This window comes from Pelophylax lessonae, assembly GCF_965119305.1.
Source record: "Pelophylax lessonae genome assembly, chromosome: 12".
Classification (NCBI taxonomy): Eukaryota; Metazoa; Chordata; class Amphibia; order Anura; family Ranidae; genus Pelophylax; species Pelophylax lessonae.
In genome coordinates this window covers 14,542,520-14,556,965 of record NC_138779.1, presented here as the reverse complement: position 1 = coordinate 14,556,965, position 14,446 = coordinate 14,542,520, and the positions used below count along the sequence as shown (strand labels likewise).

Sequence of the window (14,446 nt, the reverse complement as noted above, 5' to 3'; positions counted from 1 at the left end):
ATAGAACAGACACCTTGATCCAACCATGAAAAAGGTAGATGTTCTTGGCCAAGAACAGAATGGGAGGTGTGGACGTTGTGGAACCTCCTTGTTTTAGTTATATAATCCCCTTCTTGGGGTCAGGAAGGCTTCATCGGTGTTAATTCTTCAAATCACATAGCTGAAGGTGTGAATTGTCAAAATGTTGGGGTAGAGACAAATATTGTTGAAGGCCCTCACCCCAGCTTGATGAGAATGGCTTTTTTTCATGCCTCTTGAGAACCAGTTGTCCTCTCTGTCCAAAATGTGGACCTCACTGTCCTCCACGATGCCGTTTTAGCATCTCTATCCCGGCGTTTTGATAACAATTCACAACTTCAGCCATATGACTCAAAAGATTAACATCTATGAAGCCTTCCTGACACCAAGAATGGAATTAGGTAGCAAAAACAAGGTGGTTCCACCATTATTTACACCTCCCATCTTGTCCTTGGCCAAGAACATCTAACTTTTCCATGGTTGGATCAAGGTGTCTGTTCCACATGTGGCTAAAAATGGCGGCGTATGTTCCCGACACTCAATGGAACTCAAATGGAGCTTCAAATTGTCATTACAGAACAGGTCCAGTTGATTGTGGCCAACTACCATTACATATACCATGACCTGTTTAACCACTTGCCGGCCGCTCACTGAGCTGGTAATGCGGCAAAGTGGTTAGTTCCCGTCCAGCGACGTAGACCTACGTCGCTGGACTCCTCCCCTTGTGGGCGGCGCGCACGCGCCGCCGGAGGCTCGCTCCCGCTGTATTCAGTCACAGCGGGAGTCGGGCCAGGGGAGGAGAGGCGGTGATCACCGCCGCTCTTCCCCGATCGTCGGGGAATCGAGTTTGGAGATCCGCCCGCTTGTGTAAACAGAGCGGGCGGATCTCCTAAGTGACAGACAGTGACAGATTGCAGGGTTCAGCATAGCTCAACATGCGATCTGTCCCTGTGTCACTCAGTCACCTCCCCCCCCACAAGTCAGTAAGCACCAGGCATACATTAACCCCTCCCTCTCCAATAAAATTAACCCCTTCCCTGCCAGTGTCATTTTTACAGTAACAGTGCATATGTATAGCACTGATTACTGCAGTAATTTCACTGGTACCCCCAAAAGTGTCAAAAAGGTCAGTCAAGGGACCGATCTGTCCGCCGCAATGTCGCAGTCCCGCAAAAAAAAAAAAAAAAAATTGCAGATCGCCGCCATTACTCGTTAAAAAAAAAAACACCAAAAATGACCGAAATCTTTCCCTTAGTTAGTAAACGCAATAACTTTTGCGCAAACCAATCAAAATACGCTTATTGTGATTTTTTTTACCAAACATATGTAGCAAAAAACAAGTTGGCCAAAAATGTAAAAAAATTTTGATTTTTACATTTTTTTTTGGGGGGGGGGGGGGGATTTCACATAAAAAATGTGAAAAATATTGTTATTTTTTCAAAATGTACGCTTTTTTTGTTTAAAGCGCAAAAAGTAAAAATCGCACAGGTGATCAAATACCACCAAAAGAAAGCTCTGTTTGTGGGAAAAAAAGGACGTAAATTTCGTTTGGGTACGGCGTCGCACGACCGCGCAATTGTCAGTCAAAGTCGCACAGTGCGGAATCGCAAAAAGTGGCCCAGACGTAAGACAGCAAAATCCTCCGGTGGTAAAGTGGTTAACCGGAACCTCCAGAAACGTACCGTTATACAGTCTCCATCGCTGACAATACACGGCTCATTCTTCTGCCCTCTTCTCTGCCTCTTAAACTCCCTCCTCTCCGCAATTTCTGGGTCCTTCAGGACAACTTCCTGGAAAGGAGTGATCTCCACTGTCCTCTGCAGCAGGGAAAGGCTGCTGTCCTGTTCATTGCCCGGCTCCGCTGGGACTTCACTCTCTGCCAGCACGTTGCTGAGCTCCGAAATTCCCTTTAGCGTGTCCTCACCATCCGACTCCTCCGCCTCTTTCAGGTGTCCATTCAAGGTCTCCAACGTTCCAGGCTGCTGGAAAAAATCCTCAGTCCGATCAACAACAGGCTCAAAACACTTTGGCTGGAACTGTTCACAGACCTCAACGGCTTCAAAAATGCCCAATTCCTTGGAGGCAGAGAGGACCTTCTCCACATTGTGATGGGACAGAGTCATCTCCCCCGTGTAGAGGAAATCCAGGAGGAGGCCCATGACCCCGGAGAACCGTTCATGGAGGATAATGTTTGGGGAGCTGCCATCTCCATAAAGGCTCTGGAAGAACGAGCTGCTGCAAGCCAGGATACTCCAGTGGGCTTTAAACTGAAGATCTCCGACCACAAGGGTGGCGTCGCAGTACCGGCCCGCTTCTCTCTGCTTGTTGAGGGCTTGGAGGACCTTGACGCTGTGCTGGATGAACACATTATCCATGGCCTGAAAAACACAACACAAAACATTGGAAGATCCTCGTATATGAGAACCATTTCTTTCCTTTCATTCCTGGCTAAATGCAGAGGCAAGGGAGCAAAAGGAAGGCAAGGGAGCAAAAGGAAGGCAAGGGGGCAAAAGGATGGCAAGGGAGCAAAAGGATGGCAAGGGAGCAAAAGGATGGCAAGGGAGCAAAAGGATGGCAAGGGAGCAAAAGGATGGCAAGGGAGCAAAAGGAAGGCAAGGGAGCAAAAGGAAGGCAAGGGAGCAAAAGGAAGGCAAGGGAGCAAAAGGAAGGCAAGGGGGCAAAAGGAAGACAAGGGGGCAAAAGGAAGACAAGGGGGCAAAAGGAAGACAAGGGAGCAAAAGGAAGGCAAGGGAGCAAAAGGAAGGCAAGGGGGCAAAAGGAAGACAAGGGGGCAAAAGGAAGACAAGGGAGCAAAAGGAAGGCAAGGGAGCAAAAGGATGGCAAGGGAGCAAAAGGATGGCAAGGGAGCAAAAGGAAGGCAAGGGGGCAAAAGGAAGGCAAGGGAGCAAAAGGAAGGCAAGGGGGCAAAAGGAAGGCAAGGGGGCAAAAGGAAGGCAAGGGAGCAAAAGGAAGGCAAGGGAGCAAAAGGATGGCAAGGGAGCAAAAAGGAAGGCAAGGGAGCAAAAAGGAAGGCAAGGGAGCAAAAAGGAAGGCAAGGGAGCAAAAAGGAAGGCAAGGGGGCAAAAAGGAAGGCAAGGGGGCAAAAAGGATGGCAAGGGGGCAAAAAGGATGGCAAGGGGGCAAAAAGGATGGCAAGGGGGCAAAAAGGATGGCAAGGGGGCAAAAAGGATGGCAAGGGGGCAAAAAGGATGGCAAGGGGGCAAAAAGGATGGCAAGGGGGCAAAAGGATGGCAAGGGGGCAAAAGGATGGCAAGGGGGCAAAAGGATGGCAAGGGGGCAAAAGGATGGCAAGGGGGCAAAAGGATGGCAAGGGAGCAAAAGGATGGCAAGGGAGCAAAAGGATGGCAAGGGAGCAAAAGGAAGGCAAGGGGGCAAAAAGGAAGGCAAGGGGGCAAAAAGGAAGGCAAGGGGGCAAAAGGATGGCAAGGGAGCAAAAGGATGGCAAGGGAGCAAAAGGATGGCAAGGGAGCAAAAGGAAGGCAAGGGAGCAAAAGGAAGGCAAGGGAGCAAAAGGAAGGCAAGGGAGCAAAAGGAAGGCAAGGGAGCAAAAGGAAGGCAAGGGAGCAAAAGGAAGGCAAGGGGGCAAAAGGAAGGCAAGGGAGCAAAAGGATGGCAAGGGAGCAAAAGGATGGCAAGGGAGCAAAAGGATGGCAAGGGAGCAAAAGGAAGGCAAGGGAGCAAAAGGATGGCAAGGGAGCAAAAGGAAGGCAAGGGAGCAAAAGGAAGGCAAGGAGGCAAAAGGAAGGCAAGGGGGCAAAAGGAAGGCAAGGGGGCAAAAGGAAGGCAAGGGGGCAAAAGGAAGGCAAGGGAGCAAAAGGATGGCAAGGGAGCAAAAGGATGGCAAGGGAGCAAAAGGATGGCAAGGGAGCAAAAGGAAGGCAAGGGAGCAAAAGGAAGGCAAGGGAGCAAAAGGATGGCAAGGGGGCAAAAGGAAGGCAAGGGAGCAAAAGGATGGCAAGGGAGCAAAAGGATGGCAAGGGAGCAAAAGGATGGCAAGGGAGCAAAAGGATGGCAAGGGAGCAAAAGGATGGCAAGGGAGCAAAAGGATGGCAAGGGAGCAAAAGGAAGGCAAGGGAGCAAAAGGATGGCAAGGGGGCAAAAGGAAGGCAAGGGGGCAAAAGGAAGGCAAGTATGAGCGACTGGGGAGATCTTCATTAAAGGAAAACGGTTACTTTACCCTGCATGGGCCAAGGACAGGTTCACTTTAAAGCAGAATTAAAGGGCCATGATGACCACATTAACAACAGTCATGACAAATGAAGCATGCTGGTAGGGTGACACAATAGTAATTGTATTTATGCAGAAGTCAGGAATGGTGTTCATCTCTCCCCCTACCAATGTTCCCTGCCCTTACCACTTCTCCCCTACCTTCACCCATCCTTCCTGCCCCTATCGCTCCGCCCTCCTCTTCCCTACAATTACCAATCTTCCCTGCCCATATGGTTCTTCCCCTGCTTTTACCACTCATCCCTACCCTTACCACTCCTCCCTCCTCTTCCCTGCCCTTACCACTCCTCCCCCCTGTTCCCTATAATTACAATTCTTTTCCTGCCCTACTATTCCTCCCTCCTCTTCCCTACAAATACCAATCTTACCTGCCCATACCACTCTTCCCTACCACTCTTCCCTGCCCATACCACTCTTCCCTACCACTCTTCCCTGCCCATACCACTCTTCCCTACCACTCTTCCCTGCCCCTACCCACTCTTCCCCTACACCTTCACCTCTCTTCTCTGCCCTTACAATTGCTCCCTCCTCTTCTATACAATTTCCAATCTTCCCTGCCCTTACCACTCTTCCCTACCAATCTTCCCTGCCCTTACCAACCCTCCCTTCTGTTCCCTACAATTACCACTCTTACCTGCTCTTACCATTTGTCCCCTACCTTCACCCCTCTTCTCTATAATTACCAATCTTCCCTACCCTTACCATTCCTCCCTCCTTTTCCCTACAAATACAAATATTCCCTCCTCTTCCCTACAATTACCAATCTTCCCTGCCCTTACCAATGTTCCGTACCAATCTTCCCTGCCCTTACCAACCCTTCCTCCTGTTCCCTACAATAAATACTCTTCCCTGCCCCTATCATTTCTTCCTCCTCTTCCCTACCAATATTCCCTGCCCTTACTATTCCTCCCTCCTCTTCCCTACAATTACCACTCTTACCATTCATCCCCTACCTTCACCCCTTTTCTCTATCCTTACCAATCTTCCCTGCCCCTACAACTCTTCACTACCTTTACCACTCCTCCTTCCTCTTCCCTACCCTTACTATTTCTCCCTACTCTTCTCTACAATTACCAATCTTCCCTGCCCTTACAACTCCGCCCTCCTCTTTCATACAAATACTAATCTTCTCTACCCTTATCAATCTCCCCTACCCCTACCATTCCTCCCTCCTCTTCCCTACAATTAAAAATCTTCCCTGCCCTTACCATTCCTCCCTCCTCTTCTCTACAATTACAAATCTTCCCTGCCTTTACCATTCCTCCCTTCTCTTCCCTACAATTACCTATCTCCCTTACCATTCCTCCCTCCTCTTCCTTACAATTTCCAATCTTCCTTACCCTTACCATTCTCCTCTTCCCTACAATTACCATTATTCCCTACCCTTACCATTCCTCCCATCGCTTCCTTACCAATCTTCCCTGCCCTTACCATTCCTCCCTCCTCTTCTCTACAATTACCGGTCTTCCCTACCCTTACCATTCTCCTCTTCCCTACAATTACCACTCTTACCTGCTCTTAACATTCGTCCCCTACCTTCACCCCTCTTCTCTATCCTTACCAATCTTCCCTGCCCCTACAACTCCTCCTTCCTCTTCCCTACCCTTACTATTTCTCCCTCCTCTTCTCTACAATTAAAAATCTTCCCTACCCTTACCATTCCTCCCTCCTCTTCCCTACAATTAAAAAATCTTCCCTGCCCTTACCATTCCTCCCTCCTCTTCTCTACAATTACAAATCTTCCCTGCCCTTACCATTCCTCCCTCCTCTTCCCTACAATTACAAATCTTCCCTACCCTTACCATTCCTCCCTCCTCTACCCTACAATTACCAATCTCCCCTACCCTTACCATTCCTCCCTCCTCTTCTCTACAATTACCAGTCTTCCCTACCCTTACCATTCCTCCCTCCTCTTCTCTACAATTACAAATCTTCCCTGCCCTTACCATTCCTCCCTCCTCTTCCCTACAATTACAAATCTTCCCTGTCCTTACCATTCCTCCCTCCTCTTCTCTACAATTACCAATCTTCCCTACCCTTACCATTCCTCCCTCCTCTTCTCTACAATTACCAGTCTTCCCTACCCTTACCATACCTCCCTCCTCTTCCCTACAATTACAAATCTTCCCTGCCCTTACCATTACTCCCTCCTCTTCCCTACAATTACCAATCTTCCCTACCCTTACCATTCCTCCCTCCTCTTCTCTACAATTACCAGTCTTCCCTACCCTTACCATTCCTCCCTCCTCTTCCCTACAATTACAAATCTTCCCTGCCCTTACCATTACTCCCTCCTCTTCCCTACAATTACCAGTCTTCCCTGCCCTTACCATTCCTCCCTCCTCTTCCCTACAATTACCAGTCTTCCCTACCCTTACCATTCCTCCCTCCTCTTCTCTACAATTACAAATCTTCCCTGCCCTTACCATTCCTCCCTCCTCTTCCCTACAATTACAAATCTTCCCTACCCTTACCATTCCTCCCTCCTCTACCCTACAATTAAAAATCTTCCCTGTCCTTACCATTCCTCCCTCCCTCCCCTTCCTTACAATTTCCAATCTTCCCTGCCCTTACCATTCTCCTCTTCTATACAATTACCAGTATTCCCTACCCCTACCATTCCTCCCATCGCTTCCTTACCAATCTTCCCTTCCCTTACCATTCCTCTCTCCTCTTCCCTACAATTACCAATCTCCCTACCAACCTTCCCTTCCCATTCCTCCCTCCTCTTCTCTACAATTACCAATCTTCCCTGCCCCTGACACTCTTCCCCTACCTTCACCCTATTCCCCAGCCCTTACCACTCTTCCTCTGCCGCTTCAACTATTTACAACCCTTTCCACTCCTCCCTCCTCTTCCCTACCATTACCGATCTTCCCTACCCTTACTATTCCTCCCTCCTCTTCCCTACAATTTCCAATCCTCCCTACTCCTCTCTACTCTTACTATTCCTCCCTCCTCTTTCCTACCCTTACCAATGTTCCCTGCCCTTACCATTCCTCCCTTCTCTACAATTACCAATCATCCCCACCCCTAACAGGTTTCCCCTACCTTCACCCTTCTTCTCTACCCTTCCCACTCTTCCCCTACATTTACTCCTCTTCCCTACCCTTACAACATTCTGCTGCCTTCACCTCCCTTCATTGCCCTTACCACTACATACGTCACCACCTCAATACACCTGCTGTCATCACCACAGCTGCCAACCCCCAACCCTCCCTATTCTAAAATGGGCACAATTGTGCTTGCCTCTAGAATAGTAATAGAAGGAAAATCTTGCATGGGGAGGGGGGGGGGGGGGTTGTGGCGACAACTAGCAAATCCCTCACTTTGGTGGGATTTCCTCTCACTTCCTGTTGTGCCTATAGGACGGGAAGTGAAGAAAAATCTTCCCAAAAGGGACACAGATGGAAAGGGTTAGAACCCTCCTTTACTTGTTCCAAAGTGAAAAGAATGTTTTTCCTTTATTTCTATTTATATGCGGTACAGTGCCTTGAAAAAGTATTCACACCCCTTGAAATGTTCCACATTTTCTCATGTTACAACCAAAAATGTAAATGTATTTTATTGGGATTTTATGTGATAGACCGACACAAAGTGACACATAACTGTGAAGTGGAAGAAAAATGATAAATGGTTTTTAACATTTTTTACAAAATATGTAAAAACTGTGGAGTGCATTTGTATTCACCCCCTTTACTCCGATACCCCTAACTAAAATCTAGTGGAACCAATTGCCTTCAGAGTCACCTAATTAGTAAACAGAGTCCACCTGTGTGTAATTTAATCTCAGTATAAATACAGCTGTTCTGTGAAGCCCCCAGAGGTTTGTTAGAGAACCTTAGTGAACAAACAGCACCATGAAGGCCAAGGAACACCCCAGACAGGTCAGGGATAAAGTTGTGGAGAAGTGTAAAGCAGGGTTAGGTTATAAAAAAATATCCCAAACTTTGAACATCCCACAGAGCGCTGTTCAATCCATCATGGGAAAATGGAAAGAGTATGGCACAACTGCAACCCTACCAAGACATGGCCATCCACCTAAACTGACCGGCCGGCCCCCTACCAAGACATGGCCGTCCACCTAAACTGACCGGCCCGGGGCCCTACCAAGACATGGCCGTCCACCTAAACTGACCGGCCGGGCAAGGAGAGCATTCATCATAAAAGCAGCCAAGAGGCCCATGGGAACTCTGGAGGAGCTGCAGAGATCCACAGCTCAGGTGGGAGAATCTGTCCACAGGACAACTATTAGTCGTGCGCTCCACAAATCTGTCCTTTATGGAAGAGTGACAAGAAGAAAGCCATTGGTGGAAGAAAGCCATAAGAAGTCCTGTTTGCAGTTTGGGAGAAGCCATGTGGGGGACACAGCAAACATGTGGAAGAAGGAGCTCTGCTCAGATGAGACCAAAATTGGACATTTTGGCCTAAAAGCAAAACACTATGTGTGGGGGAAAACTAACACTGCACATCACCCTGAACACACCATCCCCACTGTGAAACATGGTGGTGGCAGCATCATGTTGTGGGGATGCTTTTCTTCGACAGGGAAGCTGGTCAGAGTTGATGGGAAGATGGATGGAGCCAAATACAGGGCAATCTTAGAAGAAAACCTGTTAGGAGTCTGCAAGACTTGAGACTGGGGTGGAGGTTCACCTTCCAGCAGGACAACGACCCGAAACATCCAACCAGAGCTACAATGGAATGGTTTACATCAAAGCATATTCATGTGTTAGAATGGCCCAGTCACAGTCCAGACCTAAATCACATTGAGAATCTGTGGCAAGACCTGAAAATTGCTGTTCACAGACGCTCTCCATCCAATCTGACAGAGATGAGATATTCTACAAAGAAGAATGGGCAGAAATGTCCTCTCTAGATGTGCAAAGCTGGTAGAGACATCCCCAAAGAGACTTGCAGCTGTAATTGCAGGGAAAGCCGGGTTCTACAAAGTATTGACTCCGGGGGGTGAATACAAATGCAGCCACACTTTTCACAGATTTATTTCTATCATTTATCATTTTCCTTCCACTTCACAATTATGTGCCACTTTGTGTTGGTCTATCACACAAAATCCCAATAAAATACATTTACGTTTTTGTGATCGTGGCGAGTGCAATGATTCAGGATCTCGGGGTTGCAGCGAGTGCAATGATTCGGGATCTCGAGGTTGCAGCGAGTGCAATGATTCGGGATTGTGGCGAGTGCAATGATTCGGGATCTCGGGGTCGCAGCGAGTGCAATGATTCGGGATCTCGGGGTCGCAGCGAGTGCAATGATTCGGGATCTCGGGGTCGCAGCGAGTGCAATGATTCGGGATCTCGAGGTTGCAGCGAGTGCAATGATTCGGGATTGTGGCGAGTGCAATGATTCGGGATCTCGGGGTCGCAGCGAGTGCAATGATTCGGGATCTCGGGGTTGCAGCGAGTGCAATGATTCGGGATCTCGGGGTCGCAGCGAGTGCAATGATTCGGGATCTCGGGGTCGCAGCGAGTGCAATGATTCGGGATCTCGGGGTCGCAGCGAGTGCAATGATTCGGGATCTCGGGGTCGCAGCGAGTGCAATGATTCGGGATCTCGAGGTTGCAGCGACTGCAATGATTCGGGATTGTGGCGAGTGCAATGATTCGGGATCTCGAGGTTGCAGCGAGTGCAATGATTCGGGATTGTGGCGAGTGCAATGATTCGGGATCGTGGCAAGTGCAATGATTCGGGATCACGGCGAGTGCAATGATTCGGGATCACGGCGAGTGCAATGATTCGGGATCACGGCGAGTGCAATGATTCGGGATCACGGCGAGTGCAATGATTCGGGATCGCGGCGAGTGCAATGATTCGGGATCACGGCGAGTGCAATGATTCGGGATCACGGCGAGTGCAATGATTCGGGATCGTGGCGAGTGCAATGATTCGGGATCGTGGCGAGTGCAATGATTCGGGATCGTGGCGAGTGCAATGATTCGGGATCGTGGCGAGTGCAATGATTCGGGATCACGGCGAGTGCACTGATTCGGGATCACGGCGAGTGCACTGATTTGGGATCGCGACGAGTGCAATGATTTGGGATCGCGGCAAGTGCAATGATTTGGGATCGCGGCGAGTGCAATGATTCGAGATCGTGGACAGATTTCGCCGCAAACCAGGGCGCCAATATCTGAACGGAGCCTGACGGATTGAAGCCAAACTCCAGCTCACACTTTATATTCAGTTACAGCATAAATAAAAGCTGATGATTGCAAGCAAGAAATGGTTTCTCTCAACCCTCAAACTGATACATCAGCAGGGGAGCTTGTTCTGTTGAAAAACAACAGACTTACTGGCCGGAACATCAGATGAAAATAGAAAAAAAAAAAAACTAAAAACTAAAAAAATAAAACAAATGCAGGCATCAGATGTAAGAATTGGTAATCTGCAATATAAGAAATGTGGCTGCGCCCCGTTATATCATTCTACGCTCCTCTGGTTCTGGGATAAATTCTATTATTTTCCTAATCAAAAAGAAATATAGATAAAAAGTGGAGGAAAACCTCCGCCAGTGGGTGTGGATTTTTGAGGGGTTGTCAATCATTGTGAGCATGTAAACAACTAATCATTGTATAAAAGGATACATTTTATTATACAAACATGATAAAAGCACAGTAAAAAGGAAACATTTCAATGTCCCATCGACTCACTAGGAGTAAGAATAGGGTTACATATTAGTTTGGAAGGATTCTGAAGGTCCAACGCGTTTCGTCGAACATATGTGTTCATATATCACTTCCTCAGGGTCCCTCACTATTCACTAAATGATCATATACACTTTTTGAAGTGTATAAGGCAGGGCTCGACAAACCCCAGGCGCCAGGTCGCATTGGCGGCTAGAATTATCGGCCTGGTGCCTGGGTTACATTGCTGCAGGTGTCTCGTCACCAGACATCCCAAGTCTCTTGTTAGGTGCGGGCTCCGGCTCCCTGACACTCGTAAGTACCGTGCCCACATGCGGGAAATTCCCGCACCTCGCAGGAGACTTGGGATGTCTGGTGACAGAACGGTGTCTGTGTCAGCTGTCAGAACGGAGTTGATGATTCCTGTACACTTCCCGGCTCCGTCCTGTCACAGGCGGAGTGATATCAAATGCCTTCCCCCTATGAGAGGAGGGATACAGGAAACATCCGCTCTGCATGCTTCCTCCAGCACCGCTCCCTGATCTCCACCAGCATTTCCCGCCAGCAGTACCATCCATCAGTAAACGCAAGGAGTACCCACAGCAGTACCAGCCAGGACTAGCCACAGCAGTACCCACAAGGAGAACCCACAGCAGTACCAGCCAGCAGTACCCACAGTAGTACCAGCCAGCAGTACCCACAGTAGTACCAGCCAGCAGTACCCACAGTAGTACCAGCCAGCAGTACCCACAGTAGTACCAGCCAGCAGTACCCGCAAGGAATACCAGCCAGCAGTACCAGCCAGCTGTACCCGCAAGGAGTACCCACAGCAGTACCAGCCAGAAGTACTCACAGCAGTACCAGCCAGCAGTACGGCCTGCCAGCAGTACCCGCAAGGAATACCCACAGCAGTACCAGCCAGTAGTACCCACAGTAGTACCAGCCAGCAGTACCCGCAAGGAATACCAGCCAGCAGTACCCACAGCAGTACCAGCCAGCAGTACCCGCAAGGAGTACCCACAGTAGTACCAGCCAGAAGTACCCGCAAGGCTTACCCACAGCAGTTCCAGCCATCAGTACCCACAGTAGTACCAGCCAGCAGTACCCGCAAGGAATACCAGCCAGCAGTACCCACAGCAGTACCCGCAAGGAGTACCAGCCAGAAGTACCCACAGCAGTACCAGCCAACAGTACCCGCAAGGAGTACCCACAGTAGTACCAGCCAGCAGTACCCACAGCAGTACCAGCCAGCTGTACCCGCAAGGAGTACCCACAGCAGTACCAGCCAGAAGTACTCACAGCAGTACCAGCCAGCAGTACCCACAAGGAGTACCCACAGCAGTTCCAGCCAGCATTACCCACAGTAGTACGGCCTGCTAGCAGTACCCACAAGGAATACCCACAGCAGTACCAGCCAGTAGTACCAGCCAGCAGTACCCATAGTAGTACCTGCCAGCAGTACCAGCCAACAGTACCCACAAGGAGTACCACTACCCACAGAAATACCAGCCAACAGTACCCACATGGATTACCCACAGCAGTACCAGCCAGTTGTACCTGCCAGCAGTACCAGCAAGGAGTACCCACAGAAATACCAGCCAAAAGTACCCGCATGGATTACCCACCAGAAGTACCAGCCAGCAATACCCACAGTAGTACCAGCCAGCAGTAAGTCACGTGCTAGGGGTGCAACTATCCCCCAGTACATAACTGTAAATATCCCAGTATGTGCAGTTTTCCTGACTCCTCCCACCATCCCCACTTCCAATCACTGAAGTGGTCATGGTGGTTGGAGTGTTCCTTTAATATCTCTCAGAAGAAGTAAACAAAGTACACACGGGTCGAATGCCGGACAACATCAGCCGGTTCAATAAAAACCGGCCGGCATTGGGCCTGTGTGTATGGCAGCCGGTCCGACAGAAGCCGGCCATTCGACATGTGTGCAAAAAAACACCAAAAACCTGGCTTCTAACTTTTTTTTAGCTGGCTCTTAGATTTCAAGCCCTGATAGAAGACTATTCAGTGAAAAGTGAGGGTCCCTGAGGAAGCCATATGTGAACACAATATATGTGCGACGAAACGCGTTGGATCTTCAGAATCCTTCCTAATATGTAACACTATTCTTACTCCTAGTGAGCCGATGGGACATTGAAATGTTTACTATTCACTGCGCTTTTATCATGTTTGTATAATAAAATGTATCCTTTTATACAACGATTAGTTGTTTACATGCTCACAATGATTGACAACCCCACCCCCACTAGCGGAGGATTTCCTCCATTTTTTATTCATTTTTAATAACGATAATTGGGATGTGGATGTCGGCGGTTGCTTTTTGAACTGATACATTTCAATTCTATTGATTTCCTGTAGGGAAAATGTATTGTTGTTTCCTCTGCCCCCCCCCCCCCCCCGGCCGGGGACAAGGGGTGGGCAGGAGGGGCGCAATGGTTTATTGCAGGGATAGGGGGGGGGGGGCCCTGACCCTAAGGGAAGGGGGGGGGGGGAATTTGGTATTTTTGCCCTGGGCAACCTTGTCCTGGCACTGCCCCCATCACACATCCCGGGGGGCAGCGTATTCCTGGGGGGGCGCAATAAGATTTGGCGAGTTTGCGCACACAGCTGCTCTTTAATTCCCCCCCCCCCGGAGACCATAAAACGAGCACCGTCTGTGCGCATGCGCAGACACCCCGCAGAGATATTTGCGCACGTGCCAGCTCTTTAAAAATGGCGGCACAGAAGGGGGGCGGGGAGAAGAATTCCACACAACATGCAAACTCCATGCACATTTCCTGCCTGGGATTGGGACCTGAGACCCCCCCAATGCTGCAAACACTCCAGAATGAATCATGGCTGCCCCCAGACATCCCTGAGGGGGTCTCCAGGACTCAGGGGCCACACATAGACCCCGCCCCCCTCCTCTATGGGGGTCCTAGGAGGGGTACAACCCCACACAGGCCCCCGCACCCGCTTATATACCTGCCAGTCCCCCGGCTCACTCTGCACCTCCAGGCTGCTCCTCTGCGTCCGGCCGGCCGCTCTCGCGAGATCTCATGTCAGGTGACCTCCGGAAATCACACAGGGCGTCCCGCTGCCGGCCGCCATGTTGGTTGTGGCAATCTATATGTGGAAACTCCGCCGTCCCGGTCGTTGTACCGGGAATGTTACTCTCCCGTATGATATAATTATCCCCGCTCTGGTCTACCAGCCTGCTGGAAAGGAGTCAGGATCTCGGTGTGAGGCGGGAGGCAGTGAACGCCCGCCATCTTGGTTGTGGCAAGCTACATGTGGAAACCCCCGCCGTTCCAGGCTGTGTACTGAAAATTTTATTCTCCCGTATGATATAATTATCCCCGCTCTGGTCTACCGTTCCGCTGGAACGGAGACAGGTTCTGGGTGTGAGGCGGGAGGCAGTGAACGCCCGCCATCTTGGTTGTGGCAAGCTATATGTGGAAACCCCCGCCGTCCCGGTCGTTGTACCGGGAATGTAATTCTCCCGTATGATATAATTATCCCCGCTCTGGTCTACCGGC

At 49.7% G+C, this 14,446-nt stretch overlaps 2 protein-coding genes across 2 annotated transcripts in view; one reads left to right on the top strand and one right to left on the bottom strand.

The window, feature by feature from the left end:
* Positions 1-2,453, bottom strand: part of ZBTB48 (zinc finger and BTB domain containing 48) — a 66,341-nt gene extending 63,888 nt beyond the window's left edge. Inside the window, exon 1 of the mRNA XM_082274102.1 lies at positions 1,701-2,453. Coding sequence (XP_082130228.1) covers positions 1,701-2,393 — 693 coding nt within the window. The 5' untranslated portion in view covers positions 2,394-2,453. The remainder of the gene's footprint in view (positions 1-1,700) is intronic.
* An 11,563-nt stretch (positions 2,454-14,016) lies between these two features.
* The window catches only part of LOC309568279 (taste receptor type 1 member 1-like), a gene marked incomplete at both ends in the record, with an annotated part of 152,215 nt that continues 151,785 nt past the window's right edge, over positions 14,017-14,446 (top strand). The window contains one exon of the mRNA XM_082273948.1: positions 14,017-14,149. Within this exon, the coding sequence (XP_082130074.1) occupies positions 14,017-14,149 (133 nt within the window). The remainder of the gene's footprint in view (positions 14,150-14,446) is intronic.